This window comes from Sphaerodactylus townsendi, linkage group LG03 (genome assembly GCF_021028975.2).
Source record: "Sphaerodactylus townsendi isolate TG3544 linkage group LG03, MPM_Stown_v2.3, whole genome shotgun sequence".
NCBI lineage: Eukaryota > Metazoa > Chordata > Lepidosauria > Squamata > Sphaerodactylidae > Sphaerodactylus > Sphaerodactylus townsendi.
Genome location: NC_059427.1, coordinates 165,231,304 through 165,256,933, shown reverse-complemented (window position 1 = coordinate 165,256,933; position 25,630 = coordinate 165,231,304). Strand labels below are relative to the sequence as shown.

Here is a 25,630-nt window from a genome sequence, read left to right as displayed (position 1 = left end):
AAAACCATTTAAACAGCGATGGGTCAAAAGCAGTAACAATAATAATGGGGGCCCGTAAACCAATTCCTTTAAAACCACCCCAGAAAGGAGGGAGCGGCCGGACTTCTCCCTAAAAAATAACAATAAATAATGCAAAGAATAAATTATAAAAAGATAGGGAGCAAAAAGAGCCAAGGAGGAAAGCAAAGAAGGGGAGAGGGGGCGACCTCGAGCCACTGGACACTCCAAAGGCCTGGCGGAACAACTCAGTCTTACAGGCCCTGCGGAATTCACCAAGGTCATGAAATCCATTCAGTTAAACCCATTTAAAACTAACAACAATAAATACTAAAAAGGAACTTATGTACAACAGATGGCGGTAACAAAAAAAACCCCACCCACCCCCCAACCGGGCCCTCCGGAGGCCTGGATTGCCTGAGTCTGTAATCAATCCAGCTGGCCAAATGCCTTGCAGAACAGTTCTGTTTTACAGGCCCTGAGGAAGCTTTGTAGGTCCCTCAGGGCCCTTGTCTCCTGTGACAAATGGCCATATTTGCTAAGTGGTTTCCAGGGAGAGACTGCCCTGAAATAGTTAAGTCCTGCTCAGTCCTGATTGGCTGAAGGAAAATTGCCAGGGAGAAGAAAAGGAGGCAGCAGGAGTGCTGAGGGTTCTTTAGTCTTGGTTCGCTCTTGGACTAAGATCCAGAAAGCTGAGAGTGCAGATCAGGGGAGAGAGATCTGTCGCTGCTTGTGCCTTCTGACAGTAGTCAGACTGCTCTATTCAGGCTGAGGAGGCTTGAAAGAGTGTGAGGGGAAGCCCTGGGCTTGGTGGAAGGTGAATCCGCCGCTCAGGTGCTTGGCAGCTTGGCTGTCCAGACTAGTGTCTGTCCAACCCCAGTTCAATACCCAGCCAGAAGACCAGTCCATAAAGGGGGCAGTTAGGCCTTAACAGGGGACTGAACGGGAAGGTGGCGAGTGTTAAGCCAGAGTCCTTCCAGTCTAAGACTTGGATTTTTATGTGAACTGGAAAGGGTGTGGAACAGAGAAAATCTAGTGTCTGTGTGTGTAACAACTAAAAGCTGAAACCTCTGTGAGAGAAAGCGGAAGTAAATCAGAACCTGTGTGTATGATAAAAGCTTAAGAACCACAACCTCTTTTAAGAGAAGGGAGTATAGTGGCCTACAATTGGGCGAGTGACCACCAAACGAGAAAAACTTTAGTGTAACTGACTGAATAACCTCCCTTCAAGAAACAAGTTCTTACTTTCTTGTAACCAACAAGCTGTTTAAAACCTCTCAAAAGTCAACTGAGTATTGTCATTTCTAGCCAAATAAACTTTACAAATTCTGTTTCACGTTACCAAAGAGTTCCAGCCTATTTTCCTGTGTGTCTACAGAGGGTGGTGTCTGGCTGCGTAAAAGCCAAAACTCTCTCACAGAGTTTCCCTCCATTTTTGTCAGGGGCTTTATTTTTTCCTCTGGGGAGAGTTGGAGTGAGGCAGACTCCAAAAAGGGAGTCTGACCGTCCAATCCCTGTTACATCTCCCTAGGGAGCCTGTTCCACCAGAGTGGGGCCAGGGTTGTAAAAGCCCAGGCCCTAGTAGCGACCAGACAGATGTGTTTCGGGCTGGGGACCTCCAGTAGATTCTCCTCCGAAGATCAGAGGGACCTAACAGGGCAATATAGGGAGACACAGTCCGTCAAGTATGTAGGTCCAAGGCACTAATAGCCTTGAAGGTCAAAACCAACACTTTGAACATGACCTGGAACTTGATGGGAAGCCCATGGAGGTGGTACAAGAGGTGGTACACAGACTGCCTGTGAGGAGTCTGGCTGCCACATGCTGAGTGAGTTTAAGTTTCCAGATCACATTCAAAGGCAGGCCAGCATGTAATGAGTTACGATAGTCAAGCCTGGAGGAGACCACTGCATGGATGATTGTGGCTACTTACCAACACAGCACAACTACCAACAGTAGTTGTGTGCATACAACTACTTCCTCTGCACATTTGCATCCCACAGATCATTGGGCAACTGCAAGAAGGCAAGGGGCTGGGGCCTGTTCTTCCTCCTCAAACACTGAGTCAATCTTCATGAGCTGGTTATTTGTGCTGGACGACACTCAGTTGGTGACCAATGATTTTTTTGTGAAGTGTATACCCTCACCAACCATGGGTGAATGGGTGATGGGGTTTCTCAATCTGTGCTCCTTGGGAAACGGCTATTAATTTGCTGTGTCACATTTCACTTCTTTTCTGCTTCGTTCTTCCAACCTCAAGATTTGCTGTTTGAGGGAAGCAGCTAATAACCCTCCTAGCTCTTCATGAAATAAATGTGAAATACAACATCACTTTGTGTGTGGTAAGTTATTTTAAATTGGTTCAAGGTAACAACAAAGCGTAAGGCGCAGCATGGGGGTCTGATCTTATGACCTGTGTGCTGCACAGCACGAGTGCTGTCCCCCAGCCACCTAAATTTTTCTCAGCATGCCTGCCGATGAAAAAAATTAACACACGCTGGTGAGAGATTCCAGATGGTAGGTTGCCACAATTTCCTGAAGACTCTTTGCTGCCAGGGGTGCAAGCCACTTAGAAGCCCAGTCTGGGCAGGTTACCCCTTGGCTTGCTCCACCCCTAACCTCATAAGGAGGTTCCCAAAAAAGCATGGGCATTTTTGCCCGCTGTCCCCCAAGCTAAAGATCAGTCCCCCATGCGCAATCCGCCAACCCTTCAACAGAGTAGGCATGCATTAACAAAATGTCAAAACAGGGAGAGGTGGGTGGGACACGTGGTTACAAGCTCCACGGCAAAATATAGGGAGGGATTAGGCCAGGCCCGGCTCTAAAATGGCCAGGCTGCCTGGCCCCACCTCCTCCAGATTGGCGATCAGGGCTTCGAGGCGTCACTGCCTGGCGCCCTGGAGGCTTGTTGCTCCCGCGTGGCACAGCAAAGCAGAAACCTCGCGAGCTGTTAGGAGCTCGTTGGGCAATGGGAAAGGTGGCAGCTACCTAGGAGGCTGTCCCTTCCCCACCAGCAATGGCAGCCGCGGTAAGTTGTGGCCGCTCTTTATTGATGACCTCTGGCTGAGGTGCTGGACTGTGCTACTCGCTTCATAGCAGATGATCACGCCCTCTCTCGCGCTACAGAAGATAAACCAGTGGGAACTGCTGAAGCGAAAGACAGCTCCTTCCTTCTGGGACCACAAAACTGCCCAAAGCCTGCTATTGAAAAAAATGCATGGTGTTATCACTAACCTGTAACTGGGCTGTTGCAGCGAGCATCTTCTGCCTGGCTTGAAGAGCTGTGGATGAGGACATGGTGACGGACATGTTGTGCCTCAGCCACCTGATGTCATCCCACATACAAGAGAGCTGCAAGACACAGGGCATAATTGGAATGAGCGAGTGGATGAATGAATGAATTTGGCTTCCAAAAGTAGCTTTTGTTCATTTTCACATTTCTATGGGTCATAATGTTGTGAAAGAAAGGTGTTGTGGAAGAAAGGTGTTGCGTCTAACCTTCTGTAAATAGCACGTTCCTCTCATAGTCCATCTGTGCACTATCCTGCAATAATTATTCATGTGTCTAGGACCATGGTGGCGAACCTTTGGCACTCCAGATGTTATGGACTACAATTCGCATCAGCCCCTGGGAATTGTAGTCCATAACATCTGGAGTGCCAAAGGTTCGCCACCACTGGTCTAGGAGCTTCATGGTAGGCGATATACTTTTCAATCTGGCATCACTACCTCTCACAAGTATTTGGTAGACTATCACCACTGACTCTTCCTCTTTTACTATTGTTATCTAATACCAAATAGAATAGTTCATAGGCATTAAAAGGCTAACCAGGGTGTCTATACCCTTACTGGAAGGCCCCTCTCCTCACTCAAAGAGGAAAGGAGTTCTTCCTCAGTTAAACCTTGGATTAACTAAATATGGCTTACAAATACTACAAGAAAAGGTCTCAAAAAGTTATGGGAAGGTAAAGCTGTCACAAGCAGAAGGGACCTTTATTCATTACTAAAGTAACAGCAAGTGTAACTGTAAAATAGGAAATCTTATTTTGCTCATGATGTAACCATCTTTCTTTGCCTCTTTGCTTGACCCGCAGTACTTTCATGTATTTAGGGATAAATTTTGGAATAAATTTTGTTGGCACATTACTGTGGTACTGTTCAACCTACCGAGGCTAAGAACCCACTGATCATCAGACCCACTGATCTGAAATATGTGTTAAGAAGTCACATGACATCAGAATCATGTGATGAAAAGAAGGGAAGCCAGGGTTGCCACAGCCCATTATCGATCGATTGCTATCGATCGCTATCTATCTATCTATCTATCTATCTATCTATCTATCTATCTATCTATCTATCTATCTATCTATCTATCTATCTATCTATCTATCTATCTATCTATCTATCTATCTATCTATCTATCTATCTATCTATCTATCTATCTATCTATCTATCTATCTATCTATCTATCTATCTATCTATCTATCTATCTATCTATCTATCTATCTATCTATCTATCTATCTATCTGTTAATTATACTTGTATACCGCCCTCCCCCAGAGGGCTCAGGGTGGTGAACAACAAGTTAAACAAAATACATAGATAGAGCACAGATAAAAACAGTAAATATCAAATTAATTAATAATAATTATGGCTCTATACTCATTAAAACCAAACCCCATTATGCACAAGGTATCTGCCGTGCACCAGGAGCGAATGTCTGTCACGACAAGATTTCTTGTACAGATGTATTTCCCTGAGCCCTATTTTCACCCTCCATTTTCCTCACAGCAAGCAACACCATTTGTAGCACAACTTCAATCTCCTTCATGGTGTCAGACCTCAGGTTTGAAAACAATGGAAACTGTAGATTTGTTCTAAAGCCTTTATTCCAGAGCATAGGAAACATTGTCAAAGAGGAGTCTGGCGATTCCCACTCACACCCACCAACTATATCAAGAGGTGGGATCAGCAGGTTCTCACAGGTTCCCGAGAGTAGGTTACTAATTATTTCTGTGTGCCGAGAGGGGGTTACTAATGGGTGATTTTGCCACATGATTTTTGCCTTAGTTACACCCCTCCTCTCAGAGGTAGCGTGCAGAAATTGAAGCAGTCTAGCAGGAGGTGCACCGGTGTGTGTGGCAGCCTGCGCCTGTGTGCATTCGTTTCCCGCCCAAGGACCGGTGCAGCGGCTGTGTCCTTGCCACAGCCCAGCCCAGGAATGCCCCGCCCCAGGAATGCCCGGCCACACCTGTCGTGCCCCACCCAGCCCCATTGGCACTAGGCCACAGTTTGAATCCCACCACCATGGGAACCTGTTACTAAAATTTTTGGATCCCACCACTGACTATATCCTGTTGCCCCCTCCCACCGAACCAAACGGCTCCTACTATCCTCCTAAAAACTACAAAGCATTTACCACAAAACATTGCGAGCCTGGGAACAGTTCACTCTTCCCTGCGATAAGATCTGTGTCCGGGATGTCCTGGGGTGGCGAGGGGAGGGCACCAGACCTTCGCCCAGTATCAAAGAATGGTGAACCGCCTCCCCCTGCTCTGCCTGCCGTCCGTCACTGACAGGCTCAGTCCTGACACATGGCCACCTTCCCTTCCCTACAACAGACACTTTGTGAGGTAGGTGGGGTTGAGAGAGTTTGGAAAGAATTGTGACTGGCCCACAGTCATCCACCAGGCTTCATGTGGAAGAGCGGGGGAATCAATCCAGTTCACCAGATTAGAGTCCACTGCGCATGTGGAGGAGTGGTGAATCAAATCTGTTTCTCCAGGTTAGAGTCCACCTATTCTTAACCATTACAGCATGCTGGCTCTCAAGTAGGCATTTTTTTTGGATTTCTTATATAGCCTGATCCAGAACAATATGGCCCTTTGCTTATGGAGCAAACAATATATATGCGCAAGCTCTTAGGCCCTTTCCGCACGGGCGTTTAATGGCGCCCTGGGGACGGCAAAAACGCCGTCCCCAGGGAGCCCCAGGGACATGCCCCCCTGCCCTGCGACGCTCAAGCAGGCGCGCAGGGTCGGGGGTGTGTGTCTCCAGGCCTCGGCGACGTGCTGGAGGGCCAGGGACAAGCCGGGTCGGCCGGGCGACGGCGCTCCGCGGCACCGTTGTCCCAGCCAGTTCTGGGACCATCCATGCGGACGTTCCCAGCGTCGTCGGGTCACTGTGGATTACGCCAACCCAACCCCTTTCGCCTCCGTGCGGAAGGGGCCTTACATGGCCACCATTCTAACTCAGATGAGGAATTCAGTCACATGGGGATAGGTTGTTACCATACCTTGGTGAACCAGAGAAAATCTTGCATAATGGAGCTGGAGTGAGAGTCATCGATTTCCACAATGGGGATCTGATCTTCATTGGTTACTAACATGTTGTCTTTGTAATAAAATATCACAGCTAAGTAGAGCCCTCTGGAAGGAAAAATAAGAGAAGGAATGGTTAGTTAGAGGGGTGTTTGGGGAAGGCTAAAGATTTGTGTACAGGCAAGCCAGAAGGGGCCACGGCTTTAGTCTAATCTGTTTTTGTAATTTATGACTGCAAGAATAGAATTCAATTTCTTGTACCAGAAATGTCATTATTATTGAATCTTTTCACGGTCTACTGTAAATAGTTTTATAAAAGTAGGTGGTTTTTTTAAATTAAAATTTCTTAACATACACAAGAACAATAATACAGAAAAAACATAAACACTTTCATACCCCACCACACCAATATAAAACAAAAACATGAAATACAAAAAAGAAAAATAACCAATTAATGACTTCCCACTATCTCATTATTAAATTCTAACCCATTCTAGGTTCATGTATCTATTTTTTTTAATGGAACAATTTATCAGTTATACACTTTTTTATTTCTAATATTGTATTTTATTCTACTGGTTTCTTTTATATCTCCAATCTGCAATTATTTCTGTTCTACCATATTTTTTCAATAGGTAGTTCGTGAAAGTTTTCCAGCTTTCTACAAACTTCTCTGTATTACTGTCCTTTAATAAGATTGTTAATTTTGGTATTTCTGAATATTTTGTGACCTTCTGTATCCAATCTTTCTTTGTTGGGATTTTTCCCTCTCTCCATTTGTGTGCATACAATGTCCTTGTCGCAGTACACATAAATCTATATTGATTTGGGATATAATCTCCCATTGGTCCCAGTAGAAAAAAACTTCAGGCTTTTTCTTCATTGTTATATTCAGATTTTTCTGTATTTCATGTCCCCAAAGGTTTTAGTCTCTGTACATAACCAGAGGTTTTAGCCTCTGTACATATGAAAAAAGGATCCCTCATGTTTTGGCATTTCCAACATATATTAGATATATCTTTATACATTTTTGCCAGGCTTTTTTTTGGCGCAAAACACTATGTATGCATCATTTTATAATGATTTTCTTTTACTTCAAATAACTTTTCCATAATGTTTCAAATTGCTCCAAATTAATATACCTGCTGATATTTCTGGCCCACTTAATCATTACAGGCTTTAGAAGCTCTGTATCCCATTTCAATAACATCATATATATTTTAGTAATCAATTTCTCATCATTTGTACAAACCTTACTTTCAAATTCTGTCATTTGTGTATCAAAATCCATATTCTTTTGGTCAGTTCTAAATGTCTCCAGTAATTGGTAATAATGGAACCAGTTTTTTACAATATCTGCTGTGTCCTCGATGGGTTTCAGTTCCCATTTGTCATTTTTAATGTTCAGCAATTCCCCATACGTGGGCCATTTCTCTTTCATATTCTTTCTTAGAACAGGCTTCAGCATAAAAGTAGATGTTTGATATTGTGTTATCTCTTGAAACAAAAAAAACCCCACCCTCTCTCAGACACCTTAAAAATTCTGTCAGATGAGTTACCACACATGGTTTGACTCTTTCTGGTGTTTCCAACAAAACCGTAGCCATTGTTTTCTAACTTTCTACCTTTCCTCACAGGCTTGTTCACCAGGGAATCTCTGAGTGGCTGTTATGGAAGCTTTGGACATTGCAGAGGATTCTGTATACATTTTAGGAAATACACAGCTGACAATCCCATGCATGCATCATTTTTCCTTTTTTGTTGAGGGGGCTGTCTGTGAAGCTATGGTGACACGATTAGAAAAGTTGCAAAATGGGCATATTTGTGTTGCTGTAGCTTTGCAGACATCCCCCTCCAAACAAAAAAAAAAGGAAAAATGACATGTGCATGGGATCACAAGGCTAAACAAACTTTATTCGTCTTCTTTTAACACAGTGAAATCGCACACAGATGAGATGCAAGCAGAGGAAACCTCAGTGGGGAATCTTCACAGAAAATCTGCTGCAGCACACAAAATGGTGGGTGCCACTGTGAAACTGACAACAGCTCTGTGCAGTGGACAGAAAAAAATATTTTGGGTGACAATGCTTATGTTCTCCCATGCTGTGGAAGCACAAAATGCCAAGACAGATTTTTTAAAATTTATTATTAGTTTTATATACCGCCCTCCCCCTGAGGGCTGAGGGTGGTTCACAACAGGTTAAAACAGACATTAAAACATAATTTAAATACCAATTACATAAAAACAGAACCAATTAAAAATGTGGATGGCGTCTGGCTACCCCCCTCCCCCCCCTTGTGCCCACGGGAGGCCAGATGACACAGTAGATGCATTTTTAACCAGGCTGGCCAAACGCCTGGCGGAACAGGACCGTCTTGCAGGCCCTGCGGAAACTCTGTAAGTCCCGCAGGGCCCTGATCTCTCTAGGGAGCCTGTTCCACCAGGTAGGGGCCAGGGCTGAAAAGGCCCTGCCCCTCGTCGAGGCCAGCCTGATCATTTTTGGGCCAGGGATCACGAGTAGGTCCTCCTCCGAGGAGCAGAGCAGCCTACCGGGGCAATATGGAGAGAGGGGGTCCCTCAGGTATGCAAGTCCGAGACCACGAACGGCTTTGAAGGTCAAAACCAACAATTTAAACATAATCTGGAACTCAATCGGCAGCCAGTGCAGATGGTATAGGATCGGTGTAATTTGATCCCTGCTCGAACTGCCAGTAAACAGCCTGGCTGCTGCACTCTGAATGAGTTTTAATTTCCGGATCATGGCTAAAGGCAAGCCCGCGTAAGAAAAGAAGATCTTTTCATAACATCCTAAAGATATTTATGCTGTGTTGAATCCACCAATCTCTCTTCCTGCCTCACCTGGTGTAGCATCAGGCAGCCCTCTTAGGTTCCTCTCCACATCACCCCTCTCAGCAGCTCACCTGGCAAGGCTCCAGGCAGGCTTGCTGAGGCCCCCTCACTACCATCTCAAAGAAAGCCACCCGGCTTCCTGCCTCATGAGATAACAAATGCAACATTATTCCCATGGGACAAGAGGGCCAGGGGAAGCCTTGTTGTCTACAAGTGTGTGAAGCCATAAAACAAATATCAAGGAAAGAATGCACAGATGGCAGTGGATACATATAGCAGGCTGGTTACATATATCTTAATAGCAGCAGCAATTTGTTATTTTAAGCAGTTCCATGGTTACAGGAATGCACCTCAATCGCTAGATAGCATCCTCCTGACACGGACTTAGTTATCCACAGATCTGCCCACACATGAAAAATATATTCAGAGATGTGATCCAAATGGCACTGAACATTCCCTCCACAGCTACATATGGTAGGAGAAAGGAGTAGGAAGGCAGGATATTTTCTACAAAAGCTTGTCTGCTATTATTGATGCTTTCACTGAAGATTCTAGTCTGCAATATGGGAATAATAATAATACTGGTAAAAGGATTTCTGCAATTATGTATGAGAAGTGCTTTAAACACTGAATGCCCTATAGCAATGCTAGTTATTGCTATTTTCTTCTTGTGAAGGAGTTCTAATAAACTTCTAAAGGTGCCCCAGAACATAGCTTGAAAACCATTGACATAAGCCCTGGGAGTCTTTGATTTAAAGTAATTTGGTTCAGCTTGAAGACCACCTGAATCAATGAGTTACTTTGGATTTGCATCAGAGCATCATTTTGTCCGGCGTATCTTCGAAGTTGTTTACACAATTACAAAATTTATTCCTTTTAAATATTTACATTTGCAATTAGTTACATACATTAATCAGTGGACTCGGCGAATTGAAGAACCCTCAGGGAGCTCTCTGGAAAGAACCAACCTCTTATGAAAACACAAAGAAGAAAACAAACTGAACACTCTTGGTGATGAAAGAAGACCTAATCCAGCATGTGTAACTTTCATTCATGCAGACCAAAGCATCACGATGCAGAGGGAGGGAGGTTAAATTGGGTCAGAAAGGACAGCCAAAAATATTAAAGCATCTCAAAGCTGAGTATGCTGGTGAACAAGCATTAAATTTTTCGTACACTTATTTTTTAAGCTAATTGACTGATGACTATGAATAGTTTTCACTGTAGGGCAACATAAGAATCAACTTTTGGAAAGCATTTGTCCTTAGCTATTCTGTTTTACAGATCTCCTTGAGGTCTTCACCAGGCAAAATTGGAAGGTTGGGTTTCTGAAGGAAACAATTCCATGAAATGTATTTATTGAAATTTTTAATTTACCAAAAGCTCTGGCTGTTTTAGACAGCATGCCTGTTCCCCCAGGAATTTCCCTATACCCAAAGTTCATCAGGAAAAGCCTTTTCCCAGTGTCTGAAGGTTAAATCAATGGCTATGTAGAGGAGGGAATTATCTGTAATACCTTAGAAGCCAGGTCTCTCTCTTTGGCAAGAGACCTTCCACTCTCTTCTACACCCTCCTGGGCACAGAGATAAATACAGAAGAAGAAGAAGAAGAAGAAGAAGAAGAAGAAGAAGAAGAAGAAGAAGAAGAAGAAGAAGAAGAAGAAGAAGAAGAAGAAGAAGAAGAAGAAGAAGAAGAAGAAGAAGAAGAAGGAGGAGGAGGAGGAGGAGGAGGAGGAGGAGGAGGAGGAGGAGGAGGAGGAGTTTGGATTTATATCCCCCCTTTCTCTCCTGCAGGAGACTCAAAGGGGCTGACAATCTCCTTGCCCTTCCCCCTCACAACAAACACCCTGTGAGGTAGGTGGGGCTGAGAGAGCTCCAAGAAGCTGTGACTAGCCCAAGGTCACCCAGCTGGCGTGTGTGGGAGTGTACAGGCTAATCTGAATTCCCCAGATAAGCCTCCACAGCTCAGGTGGCAGAGCTGGGAATCAAACCCGGTTCCTCCAGATTAGATACACGAGCTCTTAACCTCCTACGCCACTGCTGCTCCAGGGGAAATTGGGGAGAAGACAGCTGGCATTTCCTTCTGATATGACCTAGAAGTGACATCATTGGGCTATACTACACACTGCACTTGCTTCTGATTTTGTACAGGATTGATCTTCAAGCTTAACAATCAGTTGGTGGTGAGCAACCCACCCTTCCTTTCCCCCCATGCATTAGGTTTGCTTTTTTCTCCTGTTATGCACATATGTGGGTGTCTCGAGGCTGATCTTCATTGCCACCAGTGATGTTGTCTTCGGCAGCATCATAAAGTCAACCCCCTTCATTTTCTTTGCGCAGGCACACTAGTAATGCTGGACACTGTTGATAAATTAAGGGAGAAGGGGAGGACCATGCAACCATTTCTTCTGTGGTGTTAGCCTTGCCCTTGACACCCCAATATATATTATTTCAGAAAAATTTCCTGTTAAACTACATTGGCTGAAGCCACCTCTCATATTTTTGTGTGTGTAGCAGTGTGTCCACTTAGAAGCAGGCCACAGGCAAAAGATCTGTTTAGCAAGATTAAATCAATGAATGAGTTACTCCAGTGAGAATCTGGAAGGCTCATTAACTATGGACATGGTCTTGATTACCACACCTCACTGAACTACTTTGACACAATAGACACTGAAAACCTCCTTGGAATCTGATGCTACATTTCACTACACCTTTTCAGAAAATGGCTCTGCAACAAATGGTTGCTTCCTTGCATTTCCTCAACCTATTGATACAATCTCCATAAACCAATCAATCCCTTCCTAATCACAAGCCTCAGCCAAATTTGAATAACCTGAGTGGAGGCTCCAAAGAGTTACTCTGCATAAAGCCATTCCGTGCTTCCTGATTTAATCTAAGAGCAATTGACTCCATTGTCCCGGGTACTTAGAACAATAGATGAGCTTTTGATTAGCTCAAGGCAGCAAGACCAGCATGGGAAATTCCAGAGAATTTAGGAAAATGAAACTTAAACTTACCTGTCCCCGCCCCTACCCACGCAGAAGGGTATAAAAGTACTGTGCACCCCAACTCCAGTGCTCATCGCTAACCTGAACCTCCCTTTGTCTTGTTGGTGTGAGACATGAATTCGTCCTTCGCCTGGATTCAGATGCTGGTCATTTGAATCCTTGCCTTCTCCAAGATCTTCTTCAACTGAATTTAGGTAACGCTTCCCCAAATACCAGTCTATCTTCCCACCTATCTTTTCCTCCCTATCTATATACTTAGGAACTGTGTGTATGTGCCTTAACGTCTCACTGTGTGATTGTTTGCAACCAAAACTTATATAAAAATATTTAAACTGCAATTTGGTCTTTTGTGAATTCTCTGCAGATACATTTCAAGCCGTTTCTGGTATACATCGTCTAAAAAGATCCCTACCCAGCCTGCCTCTCGCATTGCCAAGCCAAGTTATTTTCCCCATTGCTACTTTAAGATATTTGTGTGCTGTTACACTCTTAGCAGCTGGTGGAGATTCCTTAGAAATAAGTTCACAACCTGTGAAAGCTGGGTAACAGTGGAGAAGGTCAGCTGGAAAAAAAACCCATGCTATGACACACAGAAGGATATGGGAGCATCCTTTTCAGTTCCACAGTCTTGCTTAACATGTTTCTGATGGATTTCTTGGGGGTGGAAGTGGGAAGGAAATGTCTAAAAGGGCACTTGTGTGTTTATGACAGACCAGTAAACCAATGCCCCAGTGCAAATGGGTTGGATGAGGACAGCGGGGGGAATGGCACTCGGTAACCTTTTCTGTGGAGAAGGGGGTAAAAGTTAATGGGGAAAAAACCACTGTAGGATGGGGGGGGGCATAATTTTTGGTTTCTGAATCCTGTTTAAAAGGCTCATGGAAACCAGTAAAGGGTACACAAGCATGCTTGTGTTCATAGCAGATCAGCAAATCAACACACTAACCAATGCATTGTGCAATTTAAAAATGGAACAGAAAAATGCAGAGTGGAATGGGGGAATGGGGGGAGGGGATGGAGGGGTATAGATTTGCCCAGTAGGTATCAGTTGGATTTCTACCAAGAACAAATACAGGAAAAGCATTTTACATGAAGAGTCAAACAGATTCGTTGCCACATTAAAGGGAAAGATGGCTGGAAACCAGGAAAAAAGGGAAACTCTCAAACATAGCCTGAATTGCCTATGGGATGGAGCCAAAAACATGCAGTAAAAAAGTGTGGTGTTAGATGGTAACATAGTAAAATGAAGACATTTGAAATAAGCAGTTATGTTGGGTGACAGTCTAGCACTCAACCAATGTTCTGTGGTTAAACCACAGAGTTTTGGCCAAATGATACCGAATCACTGGCAACATGATGTTGCTTCCACGTCATGTTGCAAAATCCCCCGCACGCTGGGTAAGTCCCCTATCTGTTTGCTGCCTCAGGCTGGCAACCATAGAATCATGGAATCATAGAGTTGGAAGAGACCATAGGCCATCTAGTCCATAACCCTGCTCAAGGTAGATCAGCCTAAAGTGTTCTTGACAAGCGGTCATCCAGCAACTGCTTGAAGACTGCCAGTGAGGGCAGGACCAGAGCGAGAGGGAATTGCACCCAAGGCACGTTTGCGGCCTGCACCCCTGCCTCGCTTCACCCAGAATGCCCCTGCCACGCCACGCGCCTGGTACATCGCCCCCCCAAGGCCCTTGGCGCTATGCCACTGAGTGAGGGGAAGCTCACCACCACTCTAGGCAGCCCAGTCCACTGCTGAACTGTTTGTACTATAATTTTTTTTCTTAATATCCAGCCGGTACCTTTCCACCTGTAATTTATACCCATTGTAATGAGTCCTGTCCTTTCCTACCAACAGAGACAGCCCTCTGCCCTCCTCTAAGTGACAGCCACTCAAATACTTAAAGACAGCAATCGTGTCCTTTCTCAATCTCTTGTTCTCCAGACTAAACATTCCCAAGTTTCTCAGCCTTTTCTATTTGTGCTTGGTCTCTGGACCCTGATTCTCCTCATCGTTTAGACGCGCTCCATTCTGTCTGCATCGTTGTGAAGTGAGGCCTCCAGAACTCTACACAATGCTCCAGATGAGGCTTGACCAATGCAGTGGACTATGACATTTTGTGATGTGGATATTATACTCTGCTGATACACCCGAAAATATAATTAGCCTTTTTTCCAGCTACATCACACTGGCTGCTCATTCCCAGCTTACAGTCTGCCCATACCCCAAGATCTTATTCACACACATTGCTACCCAGAAGTGTAACCCCCTTCAGTATGTGTGCTTCTCAGTTTGTTCCGCAGATGTAGAACTCACCTTATCCTTGTTGAAGCAGTTGTGGAGCTACAAGGGGGGGTGCACTGTGCACTGGGCGCATGCCTGGGGAGTCATGAAAAATTGCCCCCAGGCCCCTCCCCTTCCCCCGTGGCACCCCCACCCCCTTTTCACGCTTACCTCAGTTCCTTTCCTTTTCCAGAACTTTTTCAGGCTGCAAAAGGCCTGTTTGCAGTAAAAACGGCCTGAGGAACTACAGTTCCCAGGAGACCTTGGGGCTCACCAGGTTTCCTGGGAAGTATAGTTCCCATCAGGCTGTTTTTACTGTGAACAGGCCTTTTGCAGCCTGAAAAAGTTCTGAAAAAGGAAAGGAACTAAGGTAAGTGTGGGAAGGGGGGAAGCAGGGCAGGGGGGGGGCGCCGCAGGGGGGGAAGGCGGGGCGCCGCGGGGGGTGTCATGGGGCGGAAAATTAGAATGCGCACCGGGCACAGTTTGGCTCAGCTACGCCTCTGTGTTGAAGTGTAACTTGTTCACATCTGCCTACTTTTCTAGTACAGTCATGTCAACTAGCAATCTGGATGCCCTGCCTTGCCTAGTATACTCTTTAGGTGAGCCTGTTCTCTTCTTCAGGGGAAAAACTGAGGAAAAACAGGCATTGAGCCTTTCTGCTTTCTCTCTGTCCTCTGTCATAGTTTCACCATTTCTGCCCAACAGTTGGCCTCTCCCCTCTTTTACTGTGTTTGTTCTTCATATGAAGATGCTTATCTTGTTTGCAGTGAATCTCCATGGGCAGCCTCAGCTCACTCTGAGTTTTGGTCTCTCAGGTCGATTCCGCACTTGCGTTATTGACCTACGTTTGAGCTGCGTTCGACCTAAGTGCTCCGCACAACCACTGGGATCGACGTGGTTTTGTACCAGCTTCGCCCCGTGTAACGGTCAAATTTCTGACTCCAGTTGGGAACTACTACTTTTTCAGGGAACCACGCTCGAACTCAGCTTGATTCCAATAAAGTGCGGAATCTCTGGTGCCAGGAGTCCCCCATTCAGCCAATCACAGCTGAGTGTTTCGGGCATGCGTACAGCTGGCCAATCAAAAAACGCCACCTTCGTCCCTCCATTCCTGTGGCAGTTTTTTTTATAGCGTGTGTGGGGATAGACGGAACATGGCTGTAGAACAGTAGCCAATCGGAACGGAGTGGCGAAGAGGCACAGGATGATTCCGCCCTCTGAGCTGGGATCAAGCTGGTTGCAGTGGGGAACAACAATGGCTTCAACCTAGGTTAGTACCCTTCTCAGGGAACTGGGTCGAACCTATTTTACTCGTGTGCAGAATTGCCCTCAGATGGCTTACCTACTGTGCTGCGAAACCTGCAGATACTCTTTGCTAGAACCTGCAGATACTCTTCTTCCGTGAACCTTTCCTTTTTCTTCCTTAGTTCTTAATGGAGTTTTCTGTTCATCCCCATTAGCTTCTTGGATTCCCTACTGTTTCCTTCTTGTTGGAATAGCCATGCCTTGAGCTTGCAAGAGCCCTTGTTTTAGGACAGCCTACCCTTCATTTGCTCTTCTCCCTTCCAACAATCTAGCCCATGGAATGACACTCATCATGCTTCTATGTACCCTATGAGTTACCATATTTGAAGAACTCCCTCCCTGGAAAAAGTGAAACAAGCACCACTTCTCAGATCCCTCACCAGTCATATCAGCTCACCAACTGTCTTCCAGTTCAGCGAATGATGCAGTGAGGGAACTAAGGCATGCTGTCAGCCTGACTAAGGTGAATGGCTTTGTGGTGCTGACTTGTAGTACAGTAGTGGGCACTCAGCTTGACCTGATCTAGGGCCATTTTTACTTCCCAATCCAGTCCTGCATAGAGCCCACCCAACAAAGCAGCCACTTTCCCTACGGGAACTGACCTCTCTGGTCTGGAGATCTGTGGTTATTCTCATAGAGATGCAGATCCCACCTGGAGTCTGGCAATCTTAGGCCAAAGTCCATCTAAAACAGTGGTTCTCAACCTTCCTAATGCCGCGACCCTTTAATACAGTTCCTCATGTTGTGGTGACCCCCAACCCTAACATTTATCCATTTTACAGATGGAGAACACTGATGCCGAGAGTCTTAGGCGACCCCTGTGAAAGGGTCATTCAACCCCCAAAGGGGTCCCGACCCCCAGGTTGAGAACCACTGATCTAAAATAACATTCTAATTCCAACAGGGGCCAATCAGAAAACTCTGGAAACTTGTAAGCAAGTCAATTGAAGTTGATAGCCTCCTTCTAGATCAGGGGTCTGCAACCTGCGGCTCTCCAGATGTTCATGGACTACAAATCCCATCAGCCCCTACCAGCATGGCCAATTGGCCATGCTGGCAGGGGCTGATGTGTCTGAATAGAAGTTGAAAGATCCAGCGCTCAGCAGTCCCATTCATTCCATCAGAAGAATAGAGCACGTGCCTATCTTTTTCCCCCCCTTTGGAGTCAATAAGCCTTCAAAGTATAAAACGTTGATGAAGTGATCCTCAAAGCCATTTAATTACGTATTTTAATAACACTGTAAACAAATTTTAAATATTCGTGTCTTTGAACTTTTTGTGCAGAATGTTAGGAAAGGTAGCGTAGGCCCCTACAGCACAGCGCAGTTCCATGCCACCTTTATAGGCAGATTTGCCTCCTCACCTCCACCCAAAGGGTTGTGTAACCACAAGCCCCCAGTGTGGGCATTCTGGCAGGTACAAGCCCGGTGGAAGATGACTCCACCCCCGGCCATGCCTCTGGAACACAACTGCTATGCCGGCGAAGGTGGCAGGGGCGCAAGGGTGCTGTGGAGGATCGTGGCTGCTGCCCGCTGGGCATGGGCTGTAACATTTAAGTTTTGGCTGCGTCTCTGCTTCTGCACAGATCCAAAAAGTTTATCTTTGCTAGAAATGAGGGAGCTTCAGCTTTCAAAGTGGTGGCTCCATATTGGAAAAAAAAATCTTCTCCTTCGGTTTCTCATGGGAGTCTCTTCACATGCTTACCGCCACGGAAATTTACCATCATCTAAAGATCAGACAGTACGACCAGGAATACCAATCTCTCCTGAGTGCTGCACAAAGCTCCTGTTCCCCTCTATACTTTGGGATCACACCCCTGAAATCTAGCCCTGCTGTATACTTAGAACAGCTTGTTAATTATAAGTGCAGATGGGTCATGACCAGAGCAAGGTGCAACTCATTCCCCTCTGTCTATCTTCAAGGTCGTTTCCTTAACATCCCACAAAGTGAGTGTTGTCGGTACTGCCCCAACGCTATGGACTCGATCCCTCATATCCTGCTTTACTGTTCGAGGTATAATGATATTTGAACCGATCTGGGAGCTTTACTACCTCTAGAATTTATGTTTCTCTCAGACAAACAAAAAATGTCTAAGCTAGAAATTTCTGAAGCAGTTGCTACATTTTTAACCCATGTTCTACAATGATATGTAACAATGATCCTGTTTTTGTATTTGGAATGTATGGTACTTCTGGTTTATGCCTAAAAAATGTTTTTGGATTGGATTGGATTGGCAGATTTGCCCCTCCATAGGGGTAAGTTCCCTGGAGAGGGAAAATCTGCTGGCATAGCTTCATGCTGCCTTCATAGACAGATTTGCCTCTGTTCCCAGATTGGGGTGCTATTGTAATAACACTGGACTACTAGAAAGAAAGCTTAACATGCCGGAAAAGTACCTCAAATATCCTGAATGGAAATGCCGTCCAAATGCCAAATGCCCACAAAAAACAAACAAAAAAACTATGCTTGTTCTTATTGCTAAGCAATTTGTGGGTTTAGAGCTAGGAGTCTGCAAGGGAGAGACTTGAGTGATTCAACTGGAGAACGAGTCATACCGTTTCAAAGTCTTCACAAACTTGTTTGAAGAATGAAAAAGGTGCTTCAGGCTTCTTGAGACAGACTGTTTGCGACCCACATTCTGCAGTTTAGAACTCTCTGGAGAAAGAAATAAGAAAGAGAGAGAGAGAGGAACAAAAGAGACAGAAAGGTGAAATGTGGTTTCATAAAAACACAAAATGCTTCTTTACTGAGGTCATGAAGGTTACTCCACCGGCATCATCACGGCAACATCCTGTGGAAAGATTATGCATATTCAAACTTTCTAGCAATTCTGCTCCCCCTCCTATTCTAGATTTTACACTAATGCAGAGCCGTAGTGAGGGGGAACTGTGCCCGAGGCACGCGTGTGCTTTGTGCCCCGCCACACCCCTGCACCAGTGTGCGCCCGGTGCATCATGCCCCCCGGTCCTCTTGGCACTACGCCACTGCATTAATGGTAAAGAAGAGGATAAAGTCAAGTAGGTATGGCTGCCAACCTCCAGGTGGCACCTGGAGCTCTCCCAAAATTACAACTGATCTCCAGGTTACATATGATACTTGCTTTGGATGGTGAACTCTGACATTACACCTTGCTGAGATCCCTCCCATCCCCTCCCCAAACCCCACCCCTAAAATCTTCAGGAATTTTCCAACCCAGAGCTGGCAACACAGCAAGTGATTTTGGGAGGTGGGATGCCTTATCCTCTCTGCAGGTCTAACAGCAGCCTCAAAAAGAATAAAACGGTACAAGAAGAAAGCGATAAGGTTCTGCTGTCTTTCCACAGCCACTGCTTCAACCAAATTTGGTCAGACCCATTTAATTGTGCATCCTTTAATGTAAAAACAAACAACAACAAATGGCTGTTGTGGGTTTTCCAAGCTGGGTGGCCATGGTCTGGTCGTTTTTGCTCCTAATGTTTTGCCTGCATCTATGGCTGGCATTTTCAGAGTTATGTTGCGGTCTCACAAAAACTAACAGACCGTGGCCACACAGCCTGGAAAATTCACAACAGTCAGTTGATTTGGGTGGTGAAAGGCATCGAAAATGCAACACTGTCAAATATTCGAAGGGCAAATTATGGATCAGCACTGTAACATATAGATTGCTCTTGATTTTTAAGATCTTCCCCACAGTTTCACCCCAGTGGCGTAGTGCCAAGGGGACGGGGTGTGTGCAACACACTGGGCGTGCACCAGTGTAAGGGCATTTTAGGGGCATTCCAGGGCATGGCAGGGGCAGGTGGGGGCATGGCAGGAGTGCAGGGCACACGCGTGCCCCGGGGGTAGTTCCCCCTCGCGCTGGCCCTGCCTCACCCACATAAGCAAATGGGACTATTTTTTGAACTTGACAGAGTTTAGACCCTCTCATTGCAACAAAAATAATTCCTGATTAACACATGTGTGAAGGACTGAACGAGGGATCTTATCTGTCTAGCAGGTATCCTGTAATTGAAGAAGAGGGATGGGGGAGAAGGAACTTGTTACCTGCTGCCCCTCCCTTCTGACATTTTTTTTCTTGAGAAGATCAACTGGGAATGTTGAGCCAGTGAGTTTTGTGACTGCCCCTGAACCTGGAAATGTGACACCAGCACCTCATGAACATGCTTTGGGCTATTTTATGTTATGCAGGAAAGACAGATGAAATGGACTGGTGCAAGAAAGACAGAGAAATAGGCATAATTTTGATTTCAGTATATATGTATCTGTGTAATTTTAATTTCAGATATACCCATTAGAAGCCTCAAAGAACTGTTGGAAGTTGTTTGAACATACTGGCATACTGAGGAAGACGCACGAAAAACGTTCTATACGCGCGAGACGTTTCTATGTAGAACCTACAGAATTGAAATATGGACTATATGGAACTGAAGTTTTGTTTCTGAACAAAGAATTGAATGGACTAAAGTGATTATTTATGTTTAGTTATAAGAGTTGGAAGACTTATACTGTATCTTTAAGAACTTTGTCAGAGAAATAAGGAAATGTAAATACAAATAGAAGTGTTAAGTTGTTCGATTATATATAAGATTAATATATAAGATTAGACACAGCCAGAGTGCAACGTGTGTATTTTTGAGTTTATTTGGGCTATTTTATGCTATGTCATATTTAATTTATATACCGCCCTCCCCCAAAAGGTGGTGTACAACAATATAATTACATCAATAAACATATCATACAATGAAACATCAACAATATAACATCAGTGAACATAGCATCATAAAACATCATAAAATAGCATTATAGATATAACATTATAAGCAACAATAAACACGATATTATAAAGCATAGCATTAACCACAATGAACAGAACATTTCAAACATTAACATTATAAACAACAACTGCAATAATTATAACATCGAACCTATAAGGCAACATAATCAACATAAATAGACAATAATAAACAATGACAATAATAAACCTGATAACATGAATGGTGACTTACTGTACTGTAGCATAAAACTGCAGAAAATAATAAGTACCTAGGAATTAACCCCCACAGGCTCAGTCAATCAACTAGTAGTAAATTTACTCCAGCCTAGCAATTAAAATTAAACACAATATCCATTTGGGGTGCTGTGTGGTTTCTGGGCTATATGGCTGTGTTCCAGCAGCATTCTCTCCCGGTGTTTCGCCTGTATCTGTGGCTGGCATCTTCAGAGGATCCACACAGCACCCCAGTGATTCCAGCCGTGAAAGCCTTTGACAATACAATATCCGTTTGACTAAGCTAAAGGTAAACCTAACTAGGCCAAACTAATATATAACCGCTACGCCTAATAAAGGCCCTAGAACAGTGATGGCGAACCTTTGGCACTCCAGATGTTGTGGACTACAATTGGCCATGCTGGTAGGGGCTGATGGGAATTGTAGTCCATAACATCTGGAGTGCCAAAGGTTCACAACCACGGCCCTAGAATCAACTAGGCCATAATTGCGACAGGGGGCAGGGCACATGGTGAGCTCCGGTGGGTGAGCATGTGTGCCCTGGGCCGGCTGGGCGGCTGAGCCACACCCAGTCCTGATCATGTGATACGCATGAGCTGGAAGGGTGGAGCACGCTCCTATATACTAGGTAGCACACAGTCGCTCCAACCTTCTTTGACGCCTGGAGCAAAATTGACCCACCCACCCTCCCTATTTTTAGGGTTGGGTTGGCGATTCTGTTTGTTGCAGCCCTGGCGGTTTGGGCAGAGGAGCACATCCTTGTGGGGAGGCTGGGCTCGTGCCTGGAGCTCCTTGTGTTTGGGGGCCTCCTTAAGAGGCTTGGGGTGGGGCGGGCTCATGGGCATGCCGTGGAGGCCTCTGCAAAGTTGAGCCTGACACCTCAGCAGTTAGGGGGCCACAAAGGGCGTGTGCCCTGGTGGTCCTAACATTTCTGTCCTCCCCAATAGGGATTGGGGTTGGTACCGGGGTCAGCCGGGGCACTGACTGTCCAGTGAACGGTTGTGCTCCTGTTGCGCGCCCAGCTTCTGCCTTAATGGTGTAAATAATAAAAGGACTGCGGCCCAATTTATTTCAAGAACGTGTCCTGTGGTTATTCATTAGACAAGGCATCTGCACATCTGGGTGCAAATACTAATAAATAATACAGTTTCTCTAACCTAGCAATTAACAATTAACCTAGCAATTAACCTAGCAATTATGCCGCCCAGAGCCCCTAGAGGATGGGGCGGCATAAAAGTTTAATAAATAAATAAATAAAAATAAATAAAAACATTAAAACACGGTATCTATTTGCTGAGCTACAGTTAACATAACTAGGCTAAACCTAATACGTAACAGTTATGACTAAAACTTGCACTAACTTCTAAAAGCAAGCTACACTACAGTTCACTGCAAAAAGGGGGGGAGGGGAGTAATGTCAGGAGGCCTGTTATTATGGGGATTTTGCTGTTGCTGCTTTCTGTATGCTGGGGGTGGAGGAATGGGTTAATTGCATTTCTAACTGACTTTCAACTGTCTTCTGTATAATGCTATACTGTACCAGGTGATGCTCAAGGTCAGTGCCTGGGCATCTCTACTGTTATCTCTTTCACAGTTCATTTTGGGCGCGCTTTCCCAGGATGCGGGGTGCAAGCTACTTTAACTACTGGGTTTTGTGCGGGCAAACTTCAGTTCTGGCATGACCAGAGAAGATCCTCAATACTCAATAAACTACTGTTCTTATACATTAATTTGTTTCAGTTTTTGGGATTCTGACAAGTAACCTACCTCAGCCCCAAAAACCTAACCCTCTTCCAGTGCTCCCCAGCTCAACTCAATGTAAACAATAGTCAAGAGTCTGCATTCTTTCTGGGGTTCACCCGGTCTCAACTGCCTGAGAGTGTTCTGTCGAGCGTTGTTCAGGAGCCACTGTCACCAGCCCCTGTTGCTGTCTTGTATAGTCTCTGCTCCCAGATGGTCGATGTTGGTCAGTATTGGGGGGTCTCTGCCACTGCCCCCCCTCTCCAGACTAGCCAAACTTGCCCAGACATGCCTGGCCCCTTTCCAGACCCACCAAAACAGCCAGTCACACCCAGCCCCGGCTCTCTCACAGCTGACTCACAGCTGGCAGGCTGTCGCCACCACTCAGAGGCTCCTGCTTGAGTCAGGTGCACCTGGATGGACAGAGCTAGGGCGTCTCTGCCACCGGACCCCTTCTCCAGGCCCATGGATTGTTGCAGGACATTGTGCTGCCCAGTGAGCCCTGGAAGGGGATCTCCATGGATTTTATTACGGACTGATTTACAAATGCCACATCCTTGGACACTGCTTTATGCAGATGATATTGCTCTTGCTAACCAATCACTCGCAGCTCTTCAACAACAAACACATGAGTGGAACAATAGATTAGCTGATTATGGCTTACGGCTAAATTTACAAAAAACAGAATACCTCGAATGTGGCCCTCAAACAGATGGTGCAATCCAAATTACCAGCCAGGACTTGAAAAAGGCCACCTAATTTAAATATCTGGGATCCCTGGTCACAGCAGATGGGGATACTCTACCAGATGCTTGATCTAGAGCTAATGAGGCATGGATGAAGTGGCAGCAAGCCACAGGAGTCCTGTGTGACAAAAGAATACCTGAACATCTGAGGGCAAAAATGTACACTACAGCTATCAGCCCTGTGGCGCTATATGAAACAGGATGTTGGCTAAGAACTTGGAAACATGAACAAACTCTTGCTGTGATGGAAATGAAGATGCTCCGGTGGATGCTTGGCCTGGCTTTTTTTGATTGTGTTACAAACGGAGATATATGACAAAGACTTGGAATTACACCAATAACAAAGAAAATGAGGGAAGCACGGCTCTGGTGGTACGGGCACATTATGTGGCAGGAGGAGACTTCTGTTGTAAAAACGGTCCTAAACTTTGACCTTGGTGGCCACCACCCATGTGGGAGACCAAAGAAACGGTGGATGGACAGCATTGCTGAAGACATACACGCTGTCAACCTTACCCCTGAAAATGCCCCAAATTGAGCTAGTTGGCAAAGAAAATGTCTGTGCTAACCCCCTTAAGGAGAATTTAGCCCAAGAACAACAACAACAACAGAAGCTTATCTGCTACTGCACACCTTAACACTTTCTAAAGACCTTTTTTTTTATTTCAGGGGATATTTGGCAGGGATTAGAGAATCTCTGACTGGTTGCTTCTGGCTGTTTTTTTGCAGATTGCTGGTTTTATTAGGATGGTTTTAGTGTCAGATTTTACTGCTACCAAGGCTGGGAGAAGGAGCTGCTTGAGAGGGGTTTTTTTTTTTTTGCCTTTCCTAAATTGCTGAGGATCATTAACTGAGGTTCCTGTGTGAAAGGACAGTATTTGAGGGTGAGTGGGTGTTTATAGCCAGTGGAGAGTGTTTTCTGTCTGGTTCTTTTTCTTTCTTTTCTATGTTTTGTTGCTGGTTATTGCTGGTAGAAGAGAGTCTGTTCACCTGGGAATGATTATTGGCCCCAACTTTGGCTGTTGCTATTGAGTCTTTGAGGGCTCCTGGCCAATAGCTCTTAACCTGGAGAGTGAGCCTGGGTGTACCGTAAGTAGCTAAGGAGGTTTTTTTTCATCCTATATGTGTTATACTTTTGGCTTTCAGTAGACATTCAGTCCGGCCTGTACGTTCCAGGTTATACAGTTATTCCTTCTACATTCCTAGGGTTAGAGGTGCGGTGCTCCCCGTGATTTGGAAATCCACACAAAATATTTTGGCCCTCCCTTCATACTAGAGGGCAAGTCTGAATTTTTTTCTTTTTCCTTTCAACTTGTGTATATTTATGGCATTTAAACATAAAATATGTTGATATTATACTATATTATATATACACTTTATGTATTTCTGAGTTTCTAAACTATTTATATTTGTGGCTTCCACAAAACTCCCCCAAAATTCCCATTTAACTTCTTATGCCAACCCGTGATATATCAAAATTGCAGTGGGAAAATTGTGATGTGGAAGGGATAACTGTGTAAACACATGAAGGAAATTCTAGGGTAAATAATACAAATAATCATTTGTAATTGTCCATGTGGGAATGAACACCCTGGCTCTGAACACCACTGCAAGTATTAAGGCTGACTGGGAAGTTCTCAGGAGAAAACTGAAGGGAATGTGGGCACAATTGGTGTTCTTGTTGATTCTTCCTGTCAGAAGAAGAGAAATGTAAGGGAAACAGAAGATAATGGAGATGAACCACTGGCTGTTTTGGTGGTGCCAGAAAGAGTTATTTGGATTTGGGGACCATGGGCTATATTTTCAGGATGATGGCCTACTGGAACATGATGCGTTTCACCTGTCAATGTCAGGGAAGCGTTTGGCAGAAACCTGGGGAGAGTCATTAGGAGGGCTTTAAACTGACACCACAAGGGGGAAGTGTTGCCCTACCCTTTTTACCCCGCTTTATTGAACAATGGGTTCAATATGGTTTCATGCAATATGTACTGGCAAATGCCAGCAGCTGTGTGCGTGTGTGTAGCAGAGTGTCCAAACCAAAAACAGGCCAAGTGTGCAAAAAGTCCTGTCAGCAAAATTAAACCACTGAAAGGGTTAATCCAGTCAGCAAAGACTGGACATGTCTTTGATTACCACACCCTGCCAAGGTTGCTGCAATACAAAGAATCTAGGTAACACCGTGTCACAAGGTTTGCATCTCCCTGCCTTTAGCAACCAACTCCTTTCCAATTACTCCTTCCCTGACCACTCACGCCTCAGCCAAATCTACATGACATACCTGGACAGAGACTCCTAAAAGAAACTCTGCCTAAGCCATTAAGGTTACCCCTGATTCAATCACAAGACAATTGGTCCTACTGTTCCGACATTTAGAAATCAATAGATAGGCTGTTAATCAG

The 25,630-nt window shown here is 45.0% G+C and overlaps 1 protein-coding gene across 1 annotated transcript in view; it reads right to left on the bottom strand.

Annotated features, from left to right (window-relative positions):
* ANKFN1 (ankyrin repeat and fibronectin type III domain containing 1) overlaps positions 1–25,630 on the bottom strand; it is a 220,743-nt gene that overhangs the window by 61,203 nt on the left and 133,910 nt on the right. Inside the window, exons 10-12 of the mRNA XM_048487371.1 lie at positions 18,314–18,413; positions 6,293–6,425; positions 3,232–3,348 (exon numbers count right to left, since the gene is read on the bottom strand). Of these exons, the coding sequence (XP_048343328.1) occupies positions 3,232–3,348; positions 6,293–6,425; positions 18,314–18,413 (350 nt within the window). The remainder of the gene's footprint in view (positions 1–3,231; positions 3,349–6,292; positions 6,426–18,313; positions 18,414–25,630) is intronic.